At 31.5% G+C, this 18602-nt stretch overlaps 1 protein-coding gene, 1 long non-coding RNA gene and 1 other non-coding gene across 3 annotated transcripts in view; 2 read left to right on the top strand and 1 right to left on the bottom strand.

The window, feature by feature from the left end:
• LOC110658836 (uncharacterized) overlaps window positions 1–18602 on the top strand; it is a 79667-nt gene that overhangs the window by 34055 nt on the left and 27010 nt on the right. The gene's annotated exons all lie outside the window — the stretch shown is intronic.
• LOC131179878 (pro-hevein-like) lies at window positions 887–2214 on the top strand. The gene is made up of 2 exons (XM_058146720.1): window positions 887–1531; window positions 1635–2214. Exons 1-2 carry the CDS (start codon window positions 1121–1123, stop codon window positions 1848–1850), a joined length of 627 nt encoding a protein of 208 aa, XP_058002703.1. The 5' UTR covers window positions 887–1120; the 3' UTR covers window positions 1851–2214.
• On the bottom strand, window positions 16547–16653 carry LOC131180399 (small nucleolar RNA R71). Its single transcript, XR_009149174.1, has one exon. It is a non-coding gene; the product is annotated as a small nucleolar RNA R71 (small nucleolar RNA).

Below are 18602 nucleotides of genomic sequence, written 5' to 3'. Positions count from 1 at the left end.
AATATTTTTATATTTTAATAAAATTATCAAAATTGAGAAAATGATTTGCTCTTTTAAGTTCTCTCTTAAAAAAGAAAGTCATTTTTCTTAAAAATAATTTAATTTCTCTTTGACTAAAATATTTTTTGTTAATTATTTTTTTAATATTCCAAACACAAAAAATGTGAAAAAAAAAAATATTTTCCACGACACAAACAAACAGAATTTTAGCCAATCAATTAGCCCAATTTTCAACTCCCCCGCCTCCTAAAGTCTGGACTGGTGTTGTTCCTGGAGGCTGATATCCTAAGCAGGTTTCTGGATTTGCACTGATTCCATGATGGTTGAGGCAAGAGGGTATTTCTAATGAGTTTTTATTTAGCCCTCTTGGTTGTTGCCTGCCACTGGAAATCACCATGGAAACATATATGAAGTCAAATGACAATTTTTATTTTTTAAATTTTCTGAGAGTGAGGAAATGAATAAGAAGAATTTGTTATTTTTCTTTAAAGTCGTGTTACTTTTACATAATATATTAAGTCAAATTTATCGACTCAGTGAAAATAATTTATATTTTATAAATGAGAAAAATCTTGTTATATAATTTAATATAAATTTTATATCTTTTTTTTTTGAAGGAAATAAATTTTATATCTTGATGATAAGATAGAGATAAGATCGAGTTAACCCTTGCGTTAATTGGATGTTTAAATGCTTAATGCATTCTAAGGAAATTAATGTCTAAAATAACAGAAATGAGAAAAATAAATGAAGGGTGAAAAATAAATAAAACCTGGTCCTATGCTCTATATTGGGGATGGAGTGGGAGCCACCTAATGTGTCAGTGTTCATCTTCGAACAACGACTCGATTCAAAGCACACCCATGAAGCCGCTTCACATCATCCCTTTGAAACTTTCCACCCTAATCAGCTATCACACGATCTACTTTCCAATCTCGTCAACGCTCCAAATCTCACCACCATTCAGTCCACTTTCACTTCCTCCTTGTCCTAATCATCTTTAATCCATCAGGGTATTATGGTAATTACATGATCAAGTCTCTCTGCTATAAATAAAGCCAAGTGAACTTAGCTCATCATCACATCATTTGCATACAAGAAAATCAAGAATTGGGAAGAAATGGGAAGAGTTTTGAATATATTTATAGTTGTTTTATTATGTTTAACAGGTATTGCAATTGCTGAGCAATGTGGTCGGCAAGCAGGTGGCAAGCTCTGCCCCAATAACCTATGTTGTAGCCAGTGGGGGTGGTGTGGCTCCACTGATGAATATTGTTCACCTGATCATAACTGCCAAAGCAATTGCAAAGACAGCGGCGAAGGTGTTGGTGGTGGAAGTGCTTCCAACGTTCTTGCGACGTACCATTTGTATAATTCACAGGATCATGGATGGGACTTGAATGCCGCAAGTGCATATTGCTCTACATGGGATGCTAACAAGCCATATTCATGGCGGAGCAAGTATGGCTGGACTGCATTCTGCGGTCCCGTCGGAGCACACGGCCAACCCTCCTGTGGAAAGTGCTTGAGTGTAAGAGAATCATAATGGTTTTCTCACCTTTTGTCTCCTCCGAATAATTAGCTTAATTAACCTTAATTTCGCAATGTTAATATGGATCTAATTCTATATGTAGGTGACAAATACAGGGACTGGAGCTAAAACGACAGTAAGGATTGTGGATCAGTGTAGTAATGGAGGACTAGATTTGGACGTGAATGTTTTCCGTCAACTGGACACAGATGGGAAAGGATATGAACGAGGTCATCTTACAGTGAACTACCAATTTGTTGATTGTGGAGATTCCTTCAATCCTCTATTCTCCGTTATGGAATCATCAGTAATTAATTAATAACATTGGATTGGATGTATGTTTAAGTCCAATCGTAGTAACTAAGCTTCTCAAGCAATAAGCAACAACAAGGCCAATTAATACTTCGTTGGCCACTATAAAAACTTGTGAAATGTTATGAGTTGTTGAAAGAGTTTGTTGTTGGAAATAATGGCATTTGAGCCAGCTCTGTAAGGTATTGGTGAAGATTATTGGGAAGATCGGCTATCTCTTTAGTGAGATATCCATTGTTTTCCTTCTCTTCTAAGTTGGGTGTATTTGAGTTACGATTGTGAGTTCAAGGTTGAGTGGCTTGTTATGAGTGAAAAAAATATTTAATGTTTTTATATTTTTTTTTTATATAATAAAAGTTTTGTTTGCATAATAGTCTTATGTTGAATAATCTTAAATTTTTTTCTTTTTATTTATAAGTTATTCTTTTAATAAGAGTGTTTAGTTTAACTTTAAAATGAGTGCAGTGTTGATATTTTAAAAATTATTAAAATAATATAAATTTTATTTAATTAAATAATAATTTTAGAGTAAAAGACAAAGGATACCTAATTTATAAGTTTTTTTTTATTTATTTTAAGTAATTTTTAAAATTTTAAAATCAAATCAAATATTACTCTACTTAAAATTTTTTGTTTATAAATAAATTTAATTGATTTATAAATTAAATCAAAACCCTTCTTTGCCCTGGCCAAGGAATGAAGGCATCCATAGTAATAAATGTACAAAATAGTAATTCTTCTTAGTTGAATATATTAATTCTAATTTTTATTATTTATGTAACGTCCTCACCGTAGGTAGTCTGTACATTTTACTGTTCCGACGACTAATGTCTGTTCGAACAGTCAAAATGTCTGGAACTACACCTAGACTATAGTGAGGAGGCATAAATTGAAGAGATAAATGTTAAGAAAATATAGGAAAAATATAGAGAAAAAAATAAATTAAAGTTTAGAGAATTTATAAATTGATACAAAAATAATAAAAATAACCCAATATGCACTACTAAGGGCATTTTGGTTATTTCACCCCCAAAGGTGAATTTTGACCTAAATGTCAAAATAAAAAAAAATTGAGAATAAAATAATTAACATTAATTAAAATTTATGAAATAGATTAGGAAAATGAGAAGAGAAAAGAAAAGAAAAGAAAAGAAAGGAAAAGAAAAGAAAAGAAAGAAAAAATGTATATAAATAGACACAAGAAGACAAAGCCCACCAACCCCAAGCTTCCATCTTCTTCTTCCCTCTTCTCTCTCTCTCCCTCTCTTGGAAACCGTCCACCATGGGAGCTCTCTCCCTCCATTTTTGTTCTTCTTAAAGCTTAATTTTCCAAGCTTTCTCCTCCCCAAAACCCATAGACCCATTCACAAAAAATTTAGCCCACACAATAAGGAAGCTTTAGATACCCATAAGAAGAAGAAAGATTAAAGTTTGAAGTGGGTCACAAGAGGTTAGTGCACTAATCCCTCTTCTTCTCTTTATTAAACATGAAAAGCATGTTTAGCTAAGCATAAATACCATTAAAAAAAAAAGAAAATCTAGAGGAAAGAACCCTTGAATTTTTGGCAGCCATGAAACTTGAAGTTTATTGCTTTTAAGTGATGAAAAATGGTTCCATGAGAATGTGTAATTAGTTGAAATGTTTGGGTGTTTGATTGTATAGTGTTTGTGTAAATTTGAAACTTTGAAAACTAGGGTTTGTGTAAATGTTGAGGACTTTGTGTAAAATGTTGAAATTGACCTATTGGGATGAGATTGTTGCTTATAGAAGTGTATTGCATGCAAATTGAAGTAAGGAAGTTGGAGGAGATTGAGTTTTGGAAGTCTTAATTTTCTACAGGTTGTGTTTGTTGAGGGCAATGTACATTTTAGGCCATAAATAAAATTGTGTGACCCCAATTGGTATGAGGCCAATTAGAGGTGAAACTAGACCCAAAATAGCCCATTTTCCATGAAGAAACCATGCCCAAATTCTGTCTAAAACTTGAGCTAAATACTGCCCAAATTAGGATTTCCCTGCACCCAACCCAGAAAATGACCAAATGAACAGTGCGTGTTCATTTGGTCATAACTCTCTCTATACTGGTCCAAATGACCTAAAATTTTACCCATGGAAAGTTTAGACATAGGGCTACACTTTTTATGAAGACCACTTAACCCAGTTTTGCCTTTAACAAATTCAAATTGTTAGCACAAGTTGGGTCAGTGAAACTGCCAACCCAGAAATGACCAAATGAACAGTGCGTGTTCATTTGGTCATAACTCTCTCTATACTGGTCCAAATGACCTAAAATTTTGCCCATGGAAAGTTTAGACATAGGGATATACTTTTCATGAAGACCACTTAACCCATTTTGCCTTTAACAAATTCAAATTGTTAGCACAATTTGGGTCACTGAAACTGCCAACCCAGAAAATGTCCCAAAATATTATTCCTTTGGTATTTTGACCATAACTTGAGTTCTATAACCCCAAACTCAGTGATTCAAAAACTGAAATTCAAGTTTAAACATAGAGGAGCAATTGTTATGAAGGAATTGTGACTAAATAGACATCCCAACCTAGTCAAATTCCTAGATAAAGATAACACATTAACATGAGCCTAAAGAAAGGTTCATGGGAAAAATGCTATATAGGATAATTAAAATACTCATAAGGAAAATTTAATATTAAAAATGATATGAATATGTAAATTAGGACTAATGTCCTATTAATATGAAATTTATGGTACCAATGAACAGTACTAGAAAATAGTAATAGTGAATAGTGCTAAATTAATTAAAAATATTTAATTGCCCATAGTATACCTAGACTTATTTATTTAGTTGGATAAATTGGTATACCAATTAGGGACTACAGATAGCAGTACTGCCTACCGAGAAAATCATGAACTGACAATATATATGCGGTATGATTGTTCTCTGATCTATATGCCTACTTTATTTACGGCTTTACAAGCTGTGGTAGTCTCGTGCGACGGTGGCCTCGTGCACGACAGGGCGTATCTTTGGATAGACATATGGCTGTCTAACCAGTATACACCCGTACATCCAGCTTTTATAATTTGTTATAGGTTTTCTTGGGCACTGATAAAAAAAAATAATTAAGACTTAAAATACAATAAGTAATCATAAAAGATCCCAATAATGTTAATTATTTCCAAAAAGCAACAAATGTAAAAGACCCAGAAATTATGAGTTAACTCAAGCCTCTAATAGGGATGGCAACAAAGTCTGGTCCGTGCGCTCAATCAGGCTAATTTGATATTATCTTTCTTTTTTTTTTTTAATATTTTTAAAGTGTAGATATTTTGAGTTAGAGTTTTTTTATTTAAAATTAATTATTTTTATGATAAAAAATTATAATTATATATATTAATTATTATCTGAACCATTTAGCTTACGCGGGGCGGATTCACGTCCATAGTGAGGGGCCCTGGCCCTCTTCATTTAAAATTTTTTTTTTATTAAATTGATATGATAAGCAATTTTATAAAAAATAAAATAAAATTTCAGTAATTTTTATATTTAAATTTATTAAAAATTATAATTTTAGTGACTAATTTTATTAATGTCTCTAAAAATTTTTCGGCTAAATTTCACTCACCGTCCTTTAATTTTGAGGGTTGCTTCAGTAATGTCTTTAAATTTCAATTTGTATCGCAAAAATACTCAAATTTTAATTTAATACAATCCCAAGTCTCTCATGTTACTTTTCGATGGCAGCTACCGTCATGGACATGCCTATGTGAAATAAAAAAAATAAAAAAGATTCTCTCTCAGCCACATGGCATTTTAATAATAATAATTAAAAAAAAATCTGTCCTACACCTCTTTTCTCTCAAACCTTGCTATCCCTTTATGCAACACCCAAAACCTAGAATCATTCCATCATATTAACCAAATCAACAACAAAACAAAATCACACGTGTTTCAAGCAAACCCATTTGCATACAGAAATAAAAATTAAAAAAAAAAAAGATTTAACCTAGATGCAATATAAATCATCATTCATTACAATATGTAACAATATCAATCACAATCAAATTTAACAAAATTAATCAATCCATGCCAACAAATTTAATCCATCCCACAGAACAAACCTAAATTAACAAAATTATTTCAATCCCACAAAAACCAATTAACAAATTTCATGCAGATAACAAACCAAGTGAAAAAGATGAGACAAAATATCAACCAATGAAGAATTGAACTGCATGAGTTCTAAGTGAGATGAAGAGCTAGAGAATGAGATGAGAAAGGTGGAGGGAGGCTGAATTTCAGTCCAATTAACAAAATTGATTAGAATATAAATCAATTAACTAAATTTCAACTCAGATGAACACAAAATTCAATTACTAAAGAACTAAAAGAAAGGCAGAGGGAGGGCGACTAGTGAGAGGAAGAACAAGTATGAGACTTTGAGAAACAGAGGTGAGAGAGGCTGATTCTGTGGATGTGAAGATTCAAGAACCTTCCTTCACAACAGGCAAAGCACAATCTGTGAGCGCGAGGATTTGAAACGCTTCAAGATATTAAGCAAAATGAAGGCTATGAAAAGGCATGAAAGAATGCAAAGCATTGGTGAAGAATGACTAAGGTTATAAGGAAGGAGTGAAAAGGCGAGTTATAGGCAGAGTAGAGAATGACGTGAGGGAATCTGAAAATGGGAGAGCTGGATTTGTGAGGATAGAGGAGAGTGTGGCTAAAGGCAAAGGAGTCGACGCCTGTCAAGGATGAGATTTTAGGAGATTTAAGGTGGCATGGAGTCATGGATGGGATGATATTGAAAAGAAAAGAAAAGGGATTCGGTTGAAAAGAAAAGAAAAGGGATTCGGCCATTAGGGAAGAGAAAATGAAGGTTTGATGTCAAAAAGAGAAAAGAGAAAGGGCAGGAAAGAGAAAAAAATATTTTTTTAATTATTAAAATGCCACATGGTGGAAAGAGACTTTTATTTATTTATTTTTTATTTCATGTAGGCATGTCCATGTCAGCATTTGGTTGGAAGTCGGAAAATGGCATGCAGGACTTTGAATAATATTAAATTGAAGTTTATGTATTTTTCTGATGCAAATTAAAATTCAAAAATATTAATGAAATAATTCTTAAAGTTAAGGGATGATAGGTGAAATTTAATCAAAATTTTCCCCTAAATTTGAGAATACTAATTTTATCAAATTTTATCAAAAAGCCTAAAAAGAAGAGAAACCAAACCGTTTTCGTATTGATTTCTCCATGCAACTTCTTTGCAAGTCATCCCAGCCTAGTCGCAACAGATGCCTCATCCTCGAAGATCTCAATCTCCTCACAATTCCTGCTAATGTTTTGTTGAAAAGCTTCGCAGGTCGAGCCTTGGTGGCATATTCAATCTCTTACTCCCCTTTGAAGGGTTTCTCCAAACTCCCTGTGGTTCTACTGATTGATTTACTTCCCCTTCCCCATTCATTTTTCTTTTATTTTTCATATCGTTTGCGCTTTTCTAAGGTTTATTTTTCATAACATTTTATTAAAATTGCAAAAATTATTTTTGTCCAGTAATTAATTGTTATATTATTTTATTGCTCAAAGGTTTCATTGAACATAAAATAAAAGTTATGTATTGAACATAAAATAAAAGTTATGTATTCAGTTGAACAAAATAAAATATGAAGGGGCTTAATTGTGTATTTAGCGTAAAAACCAACTGGACTCTACTTCCAACACTTGCTTATTATTATGAGCCTTTTATTGTATAAGGCAAGGGTCTATCCTCCAAATCCAATTAAAGCTAACCAATTTGGACCCATTCCAACACAATTTTAGGTCGGTCTTCCCCGCAGATCTACTCAACTCAACTCAACTCAACTGAGTCTTTATCTCAAAAATAATAAAAATAATAATTATTATTTTATAAAAATAATCAAATAATAAAAATCTATTTAAAAGGTATATGTTTTTAATAACAGCTCCATAGACTTTTATAATATGAAAATTTCTTTTTTTTTTTCAAATAATTGTGAATATTTTCCTAAATAGCGAATAAAAGAAGGATTATTGAAGTCTCTATTTCCATATTCTTTATACAAATTCAAGTGTCCATTGAAGTGGCTCGCTTGTCAAGACGATAGAATCTGCACAAGGGGCTGGTTGTTTTCCATCAATTTGATATAAGTTCTGACCTTAATGTTTGCCCAAGATGTGATGAATATGATGAAATAGTTCCTCATTTATTTCTCCTCTGTAATTTTTCGTGGAAGATATGGTCTTGGATCCTCAATTGGTGCATGGGGCGTCTCTCTCTGCCTACCAAACTCTGTAGCTATATTATTTGCTGAATGGAAAAACCTTTCACGAGGGGAATTTCATACTAAAGTTTGGGTTTGCTTGTTTTATGTCACTGATTGATCTATGTGGCATAGTAGAAATGATAGTATCTTTAACAAAAAAGAATGGTCATTTGAGAATCTTTGCTCTCTTATTCTTTTTCGTCTGCTACTGATTTATTAGTCTCATCACAATCCATTGGGACTTGGTCTTATCCACATCACATCAGACCATCAATATTATGTTTAAGCCCTCCTCCATCCTATATAGAGTGGAATGTTAACGGTTCAGCTCAAGGGAATCCTAGTAATACGTGGTGGAATGCTTAGGGATAATGGGTCAATTTCTCTGCATTTTCTCTTACTTTACAGGTATAGATGACTCAAATGGTGCAGAATTTAGAGCAACATGCAAAGCCTTGGAGTTTCTTCTATCTTCGCGTCATCTTTGCTGTAATATCGATCGCATCATTGTGGAGTCTTAAGTCTCATGTGGCTTTGTCTTGGGTCAATAACCTAAATGATTCACCTTGGCAATTGTCAAGCGCTGTTAACTCTCTAGCTTCTAGTCTGTTGGTGTTGCCTAATGTTGAATTTCTTCATGTACTGAGGGAAGCGAATTCATTGGCTGATTCTCTAGCTAAACAAGGGCTGGTTCATTCTGAGGATTTTGTAGCTTTCTTTTAGTTTTTGTGTATATTGCTGTGTTTTTTTGTTTTGGCTTTGATGTTGTATCCCCTACATTTTGCTGTTCTGTTTCTTGTGTCCTGGATTTTGGTGCATTGTCTTTGCTGGAATGGTTTAGTATCCTTTTTTTTTTATGAATTTTTTCATCACCATTAGAAGTTAGTTTATAGGCGAGTGTATGGGGTTGAACCTATTGGTCTGAGGTCTTCTAATGGTGGATTTTCCCCTTTATAATTTTATATTTCAATCCTATTAATAAATCTCTTGCTTCTTAAAAAAAAATTCAAGTAAACCAATATATAATTACAACTTGTTTTAATAAAATATTTTCAATTGTATTTGTTTTCTTCAAAGGTTACTTCAATTGTTGCTTCCTTGTGGGCTGAATGACTCGTCAATTCTAAACTTAGAACTAGCCAACATCATGTTAGTTGAACTATAAATAATTCAGAAGTATTATTAAAAGTTCTAAAAAATTCTTATTCATTATAATTTAGATCAAAATTAGTCATATTATTTCACTTGTAAAGGCATTTTAAAAAGATGGATTTACATTGGGGATGAATAGTATAATATTTCTTATTATAGTGTGAGAAATTTAATATATATAATTTTTTTAACCTAAAAAATTTTCAAAAAAAAATTGAGCTTGAACTCAGGAATAAAGTAAACGTGAAAATGACAAACCTTTAACCTTGAATTTTGTGGAATTTAGAAACATTCTAAATATATGATGTTTGTAATAATTCATGTTATTGGATTAGTGAAAATGGAGTGCCTATTTTATATACTAATTTTTTTCACGTTATTGTTTCAGTTATATATATATATATATATATATATATATATATATATATATATAATTTATTTTTTTATACAATTTTTTATATAAGACATAATACTATAAATATTATGTTTAACTATTTAAATTAAATATTAATTTTAATATTATTTTAATTAATTATATACATAAAATTATTTATTAATTTAAATTTATTGAATCATATTTTTATGAAAATTATGTGTTATATATAATAATAACATAATTATAAATTTAAATGTAATATAATAAAAAATGATATAATAAGTTTTAAAAATATAAATAGTTGAATATATTTAAAAATTAAAATAAATTAAAAAAATGTAAATTAGCTCATTGAATTAAATTTATTAAATTTTGTTAAGTTTGATTTGTCCATATTATATTTTTTATAATTTAAAATAATATTAATTTACATAATCAGGTTGCATAATTAAATTAATGTAAAAGAAAATCATTTATAAAATTAGAAATAGGATAATTTTTAAAATATATTTTATAGTTTAGTGCATTATCATTATAAAATTTTTATTTTATTATATTGATATCTTGAAATTTTATATTGTAATATTGTTTAATAAAATAATTTTAAAATATATATAATATATTTTAATTTTTTAAATCATAAATTATACTATATATGTTATAAATAATTGTAGATTAAAATATAAATATAAATATAAATTTAATCTTAAAATTTTAATTAATTCATATTAATTATATAGTTAATATTCTCAAGTAGTCATATTTTTTTTCTTTATTTTTCTTTTCGTATCTTTCTCTTGTTTTTATTCTTTTAAAAATCTAAACCACAATAACTTAAAATTAATATTGAAAGAAGCATAGTTTCTCATATAAATATATGTAAAAATATAATTAATTTTTTTTTATAATCTTATAGTCAAAATCAATAATCTAGCTAAGATTGACTAATAAATTAAAAATAAAATATGTTCATACATATAAAGATATTAGCAAACTATAATTCATCTATATTTAAATTAAATAGATCAAAGAAAATTAAAATCTCATACAATTACATGTAAAATGTAATTTTTTTTATGTAAAAATGATATTAATCATTCTAAATATTTTAGAATGCATCAATATTAAATATAAAAAAAAAGAAAATTAATCAATGTTAACCTATATCAATACCATTGAATTTGTAAGGATATTTGTTTCTTTTGATATTGGCAATAATAACAAAATTTTAGCAATCATATTCACATGCAACTACCCTTATAAAAATAATATCTATGACATATTATAACTCAAAAAATTTAAAAATTTATAAATATATTTTACCTATTGCAGAAAAAACACATAAAAATATAGTGAAGAAAGAAAAAAATCATATTATAAGTAAGAGTTAATTATCCTTTTATTGCATGAAAATAGAGATTGTAAATATAAAAGTTATCTATGACTAATATTTAAAATAAAATAGCTACAAATTTATAATAAATAAAATATTTGTTGTTGAATGGTATAGAATTTTATATCTATTGATATAAATACAAATTTTTTATTTAATTAAATAGTTAAATTTTAATAATAATTTTATAATTATGTTAATTAAATAGTTATTTTTTAATAGTAATTTTATAATTTAATTGTAACGTCCTCACTTTAGGTAGCCCGAACATTATACTGTTCCGACGACTAATGTCTGTCCGGATAGTTAGAATGTCTGGAACTAAACTTCAACTACAGTAAGGAGGCATAAATTGACTGAATAAAAATTAAGAAAAATCAAGGAAAAATAAAACAAGCAAAGTGCGACTCGGTTAAACGAGTTGGGGTCACAGCGATGGGTGACCTTACAGGGAAGCGACTGCAGAGACAGTTGTCAATCCCAAACTCGTGGGAAAACCCTCTGAGACAAATAATAGGATTAAATTGAAGGCTTTAAGAAGTTTAAAAGGCAATAAAAATGCTAAGGAAAAATTAAGAAAATTTAATTAATTAGTACAGACAAATATAAACCGATAACCTCAATAAGGGGCATTTTGGTCATTTCAACCCTATAGTTGAATTTTGACCTAAATGTTAGTTAAAATAAGAGAGATTAAAATATATAAAATGAATTAAAATCATGAAATTATGTATGGGAAAATGAAGAAAAAGAAAAGGAAAAAGAAAGAATTGAAAATATAAATACTAATTAAATTATGACATCATAAATAAAGTGTTAACCAATGGGAACTTAACAAACACATTAAGGGATAAGAAGAGGAGTTAAAATAAGACAAGTTTGACCAAGTAAATCATTTTCTTCACCTCCTTCTTCCTCTTGCCGTCCACCATGGTCATGGTGCTCTCTCCCTTTTCAAGCTTTTGAGCTTGAAATTTTCCCCTTTCTCACTATAATTTTCCTAAGTCCTTTCATTAAAAACTTACCCTACACCATTAGCAAGACTTTGGCTGCCAAGAAATTGAAGGATTTTAAAGTTTCTACAAGAGCAAAAAGTGGTCATTAAGAGGTTAGTGCCTAAACATGTCTCTTCCTTCTTTAACTAGCTTAGGCATGCTAATTCAAGTGTAAATTTCAAGAAATTAAAAGAAAACTTGGAGTGTGTAGTAACTTGATTTTTAGAAGCCATGAAAATGGTGTGAAATTGATGATTTTAATGGTTTTAAAATGGTTAGTGATAACATGTGATGAGGTTTTATGTGCTAGAAATTAAATTGGATGAGAATTTTATGGTGTTAGGAATATTGAGTTAGGGTTTTGACCTAATTTGGTACTTTTGCATTATGGCTTGAAATTAAGCATATTGAGATGAATTGTTGATCATTTGAAGTGCAATGAATGACAAATTGTAGTTTGGGAGTAAGGAGGAATGAATATTGGTAGTGTATGTTCTTTGTAGGAAATTCGGACTTATGAGTCTAGTGTGAAAAATTGTCTATAACTGAAATTGTATGGCTCCAATTGGTATGAGGCCAATTGGAGATGAAACTAGAGCCAAAATACCCCATTTTTCATGAAGAAAACCTGCCTAAATTCTGCCCATAAGTTGACCAATTTATTGTCCCAACCCGGATATCCAAATACTAAACCCAGAAAAATGACCAATTGAACAGTACATATTCATTTGGCCATAACTTCCTCTAGACAGGTCCAAAAGACCTGATTTTTGTGTCATTGGAAAGCTTAGACATAGGACTACAACTTTCATTAAGAACACAAGCCCAGAAAATGCACCTAACTAAATGAAATTGCTGGCTTAAGTGAGGTCACCAAACTGACCAGAACCACTCTGCCTAAAATTTTTTGGACATAAGCCTACCCGACCAGTTTGGCAAAATTGCCATAACTTGGGCTATAAAAATTCAAATGTAATGAAACAAATGGAAAAATTTTTATAAGATATAGGTCTACAATATTGGTCTTTTGACCAAAACCCAGAACCCAAAGGAACTAGGTCAAATGGTTAGAAGAAATTAACACATCAAAATCTGGAGTTTGACCAAATTACACTTGACCCCAGAATAGTGTTTATAGTATATCTTCCACTAGGAAACTCTAATTAGGATGAGCCATACTGATCTGGAACCCTAAGAAACAGGGCTCCAACTTTGTTTCAGACATTGTCCTCAAATAATGAACATAAGGACCCTAAAAGTTGAGTCAAAGCTACTGACCTGAACTTTGACCCTGAAGACACAGGGTACTTGAGTCTAGGCCAGTTATTTGGTCATAATTAATTCTACAAAACTTGAAAAATTGTAATTTAAATATTTGAGTGACCATAAGACATAGGGTAACAATTTCTGTGAAGAACACTAGGCCTAATTTTGGCTATAACATATTCAATTAATTAGGTAAAATGTAACTCTAAAATCTGACTATTTATGGAACCAGAATTACGAAATGAACCAGTTATGGTTATTTGATCATAACTTGAGTTCTAAAACTTCAAATGACATGATTCAAAAGAGAAAACAAAAACAAGACATAGAGGAACAACTTCCATGAAGGAAGTGTAGCCAAATAAAGGCCACATCTTGGCCAAATTGTTAGGTGAATCTAAGATACTAAACCTGGACCTTGAGAAAGGTTCCTAATATGATTTGGCATATGAGATGAAATAAAATACAATAACTTGTTAAGCATGAAAATGACATGAATAAATGAAACTATGAGTATTAAATAACATTATTTTGCCCAAAGTACACCTAGACTCATTTATATAGCTTGGATAGATTGGTATACCAATTAGGGACTACAGATTGCAGTAGTGCCCATATGAATGTGTTAGTAGCATGCCCTAGAGCATATCATTTAGTATGTATCTTGTACATGTTTTATTAATAAAAGGCATTTTCACTTTTTCGTTTATATAATATATTTATGTGTAATAGAAAAGGTCCATTGATATTTTGTTAGAAATTCTATTCTTAAGTTGTTAAGAATATGAGTGATAGTATTTCTAGCACAAAGTATCATAAATTGGTTCACAATCGAGAATACTTCACAATAAGGATATGACTTATTGATGCATGCATTAAATATCATCATTTAGGAGTAATTTTTGCACATAATTTACCCTTATTCATAGTTATTATTTTAGATATTAGTATATATTTAGTCAATTTTACAATTTTCACATTTCTTAGTTTAATTTTTGGAATTTATTTGTTTTGTAGGTTAAATCTGGAGAAATTTGATGTATTTTGATCAGAGTAGCCATTTGGAGGAGATTAAAGTCGAATTGCAAAAATTTTGAAGTTGAGTAAAAAAATGGCCGAGAGCGACACAACCTGCAGCACAACCGAATTAGCTTATGTCGCAGGTTGTGTCGATCGTCAGATATTCACGCCGAGAGCGACACAACCCGCGACACAACTGACTCGGCTTATGTCGTTTTTACTGGAAAATAATTGACGTGGCATTTCCGTTACTCCAGCTTTTTACCTCACTTTCTCTGGATCCTTCCCCCTTTTACCCATTCTAGAACAGTCCCCTCGCCTATATAAAGTGCCCTTTATCACTTTCTTTCCATATAGAGAGCAAGGGAGTCATTTTCGGAAAAGTTAGAAAGAGAGAAGGGAGCACTTTCTGCATTTCTTTTTCCAGCAGCTGCAGATCACGTTTTCTGCACTTTTGTGCAGCAGAATCTGCTGCAAATTTGCTGGGTTTTTCTACCCCTTTTAGCTTACATTTCCATTATTTCTTCATTTCTTCATTTGGGTTTGTCTTTAAACAATGATTTGTGAGTAGTTGATTGAGATTCTAGAGATGGGTTTGTAAATATTGATTTGTATTGTGGTTTTGAACTGATTTAGCCATTTAAATGGGATTTGTTATATTTTGATTTATTGCTTGTGTGCTTATTGCCTTGCTTGATGAATGGACCCTCATTAAGTTAAGTTTTAATCCTTAATAGATGGACTGAAAAGTGAATATTGGGGATGGATAATCTTGCAATAAACTTTATTTTCTTGGTGTTAGAAATAAGCTAAGAAGATTAAGGGGAATTTTCCAAAAATCAATTTTATGCATTAGTTGGGTTTTTGTTAGATTTGAAATACCGTGAAAACATGATTTGATTTAATGAAAACCAATTTTGAGATGCTTGAAAAAGGTTTCAAAAATTTAAGAATTGATTTCCCTCAAAATTGCAATTCTCATGTGTTTGGCTAAATTAAGGATAAACCACATGCAAACAATATTGAAAATCCAATCTTTAGAATCAATTTAATTTTCATTGCATTTAGATTTAAATCCTCCAAATCTCATAAATAGCAATTTCAATTTAAATCCAATTTAAATTTAAATCCAATTTAAATCCAATCTCTAGAATCACTTTATTTTTATTTTTATTGAATTTAGATTTAATTCCTCTCAAATTTCATAAATAGAAATTCCACATTAATTTTTGGTAATCTAGTTTAATTAATTTTAGTTAATTGTTTGATTTAGCATTAATTCCTTAAATACCAATTTTAATTCCAAATTTCATTTTACATCTTTAATTTTTGTCTTAATTTTAATTTTTAGATTTTATTTTTAATATCTTTTAATTTTTGTCATTCTAATTAGCTTATACTTTTATTTCCAATTTAAGCACAATTCCCTGTGGGATCGATATCATTTTTTTAAAACTATACTACTGTGACCCGTGCACTTGCGGACACACAACACCGTATCAAGTTTTTGGCGCCGTTGCCGGGGAATTGTTTGTTTTTAAGTTGGATTTTAATTTTTTTAAGCTAATTAGAATTTTTATTTTCTTTTATTTTCACTATTGTTCCTTGTGTTTTTCAGGTACTTTTCTTGTTTATGAGACGATCGAAAAGCACAAGTGATACTGAATTGTTGTTCAATCCTGAAATTGAAAAATTCTGTCGAGCCAACAAAAAGGAGTACAAAAAAAGAAAAGAAGCAGAAAAAGAAGAACAACAAATATTTGAGCAAGAGGAGACAATAGAAAATATGGAGAATCAAAATAGAGCTATTGGTGGAGACAATGGAGGAAATGAGCAAAACGGGCAAAATGCAGTTGCTAATCAAAATGATCCTCAAAGAAGATCCATGTTGGATTATGCTTTTCCTAGATGTGCAGATGTGAGAGATAACAGACCTATTATTGGAGCTAATCAATTCGAGTTAAAGACTGGTCTTATTCAAATGGTTCAGAATTCACAATTTGGAGGTAGCCCACTTGAAAATCCTCATTCTCATTTGAAGAAATTTTTGATGATATGTGGTACACAAAGACAACCTGGAGTTTCTGATGAAGTTATTCTACCACCTTATTTCCATTCTCTCTTCGGGATTCAGCATTGGAGTGGTATGATTCACTTCCACAAGCTATTATAGCTACTTGGGAGCAGCTATCTCAAGCTTTTCTATCTCAATTTTTCCCACCTGGGAAAACTACTCATTTGAGGAATTTGATGGTAGCTTTTAAACCAAGGGATGATGAAACTTTGTATGAATCTTGGATGAGATTTAAGGAGCTTGAAAGGCAATGTCCTCATCATGAAATACCGAAATGGATGATTGTTCAGAATTTCTACACCAGAGTTACTCCAGCCATAAGAAACACAATTGATTCACAAGCAGGAGGAGATTTCATGAGAATGACAAGTGAAGAATGCTATGATCTATTAGAGAAGATTGCTCATAATACCCATTTATGGGGAAATCCTAGAGCACTTGAGCCAAAGAAGGCTGGGATTTATGAACTTGACTCAGTTAGCTACATGAATGCAAGATTTGACCAGTTGACTCAGCTTCTTAGTGATTTTTGCACAAAGGCAACAAACTCAACTCCTACAACTATGCAACAAGTTGCCTTCACAGATGGAACTCAAAGTTGTGGAGTTGATTACTCTTCTTATGGAGATGATTATTTGCAAGAACAAGCTGCTTATGCAGGAGGTTATCAACAGAAACCTATGGGAAATGCTTATTTTAATGTGAACAACTCAACATGGAAACCACAAGCAACTTTTTCTCAACAAGGCCAAAGCTCAAATCATGCTCATAACCAGCAGTTTATGCAGCAAAATAGGCCTCAATTTCAGCCTCAATTTCAGCCCACAAGGCAGCCACAACCTGGATATCAAGCAAGAGCACAACAATCCCTTCCACCTCATGAACCGAAGCCAACCTTGGAGAGCATGATGGAGAAATTTTTTGCTGAACAAAGCAAGATGAATAGCAAATTGGAGGAAGAAATGCAACACATGAGACAAACCATGGATCAATTACAAGTCCACAACCGCATGTTGGAGACTCAATTGGCGCAACAAGCAAGCTCATCGGGAAGCAACTCCTATGGTAAACTACCTAGCCAACCACAAAACCCTCATGAACAATGTAAGGTTGTAACCTTGAGAAGTGGTAAAAAAGTTGGTCAAGAGAGTGAAAACAAGAGAGAAGAAAAAGAGAGCACAAAAGAAGAAAATTCAGTTGAGAGCAAGAAAAATGAAAAAGAAAAAGAAAGCAAAAGTGAGCAAGATGAGGGAGAGAAACCATATATCCCACCTGAACCTTACAAGCCCACCCTTCCCTACCCCCAAAGATTCATCAAACACAAGCTAGACAAACAATTTGGCAAGTTCCTTGAAGTGCTAAAGAAGTTGTACATCAATGTGCCATTCACTGAAGCACTATCCCAAATGCCAAGTTATGCCAAATTTTTGAAGGAGATTCTTTCCAACAAGAGAAGGCTAGAAGATTATGACACCATCAACTTGGGAGAGCAATGCAGTGCTATAATTCAGAAGAAGTTACCTCCCAAACTCAAAGATCCGGGTGTGTTTTCCATCCCTTGTCATATTGGTGATAATTGTGTGGCAAATGCCTTATGTGACCTTGGAGCTAGCGTCAGCCTAATGCCACTTTCAATATATGAGAAGTTGAATATGGGAGAGTTGAAGCCCACAAACATGTATCTTTCATTGGCTGACCGTTCAATTAAGTATCCAGAAGGCATTCTAGAAAATGTGCCTATCAAGGTTGGGAAATTTTACATTCCGGTGGACTTTGTCATTTTAGATATGGAAGAAGACACAAAAGTTCCTATCTTATTGGGAAGACCCTTTTTGGCAACAGCTAGTGCATTAATTGATGTGAAGGGTGAGAAATTGACACTTAGAGTGGGAGATGATCAAATGATATTCAACATCAATCCTGCCATGAAAAGGAAACATGAAGAAGTTGAGTCTTGTTTGCGGGTAGACATTATTGATGAGATTGTTCAAGAGCATTTCAGAAAAAGCTATCCACAAGACCCACTTGAAAATTGCTTAGTCCATGGTGGGAGCATTGATGATGATAATCATAACATGGCTACTTTTGCACAATATTTGGAAAGCTCTCCACCACATCCTGAAGCCACAATTTTTCAACTTGAAGGAGTGCAAACTTTGGAGATCAAACCACCATCATTAAAGGTAGAGGATGCCCCAAAGGTAGATCTTAAACCTC

The sequence above is a fragment of the Hevea brasiliensis genome, chromosome 5, assembly GCF_030052815.1.
Source record: "Hevea brasiliensis isolate MT/VB/25A 57/8 chromosome 5, ASM3005281v1, whole genome shotgun sequence".
Taxonomy (NCBI): Eukaryota; Viridiplantae; Streptophyta; class Magnoliopsida; order Malpighiales; family Euphorbiaceae; genus Hevea; species Hevea brasiliensis.
This window is presented reverse-complemented; position numbering and strand designations above follow the sequence as displayed.

Excerpts from the sequence above, each read along its gene's own strand:
- LOC131179878 (XM_058146720.1), top strand. The coding sequence starts at position 1,121 with ATGGGAAGAGTTTTGAATATATTTATAGTTGTTTTATTATGTTTAACA. Across the intron at positions 1,532-1,634 it reads CCTGTGGAAAGTGCTTGAGT|GTGACAAATACAGGGACTGG; the intron begins GTAAGAGAATCA and ends TTCTATATGTAG.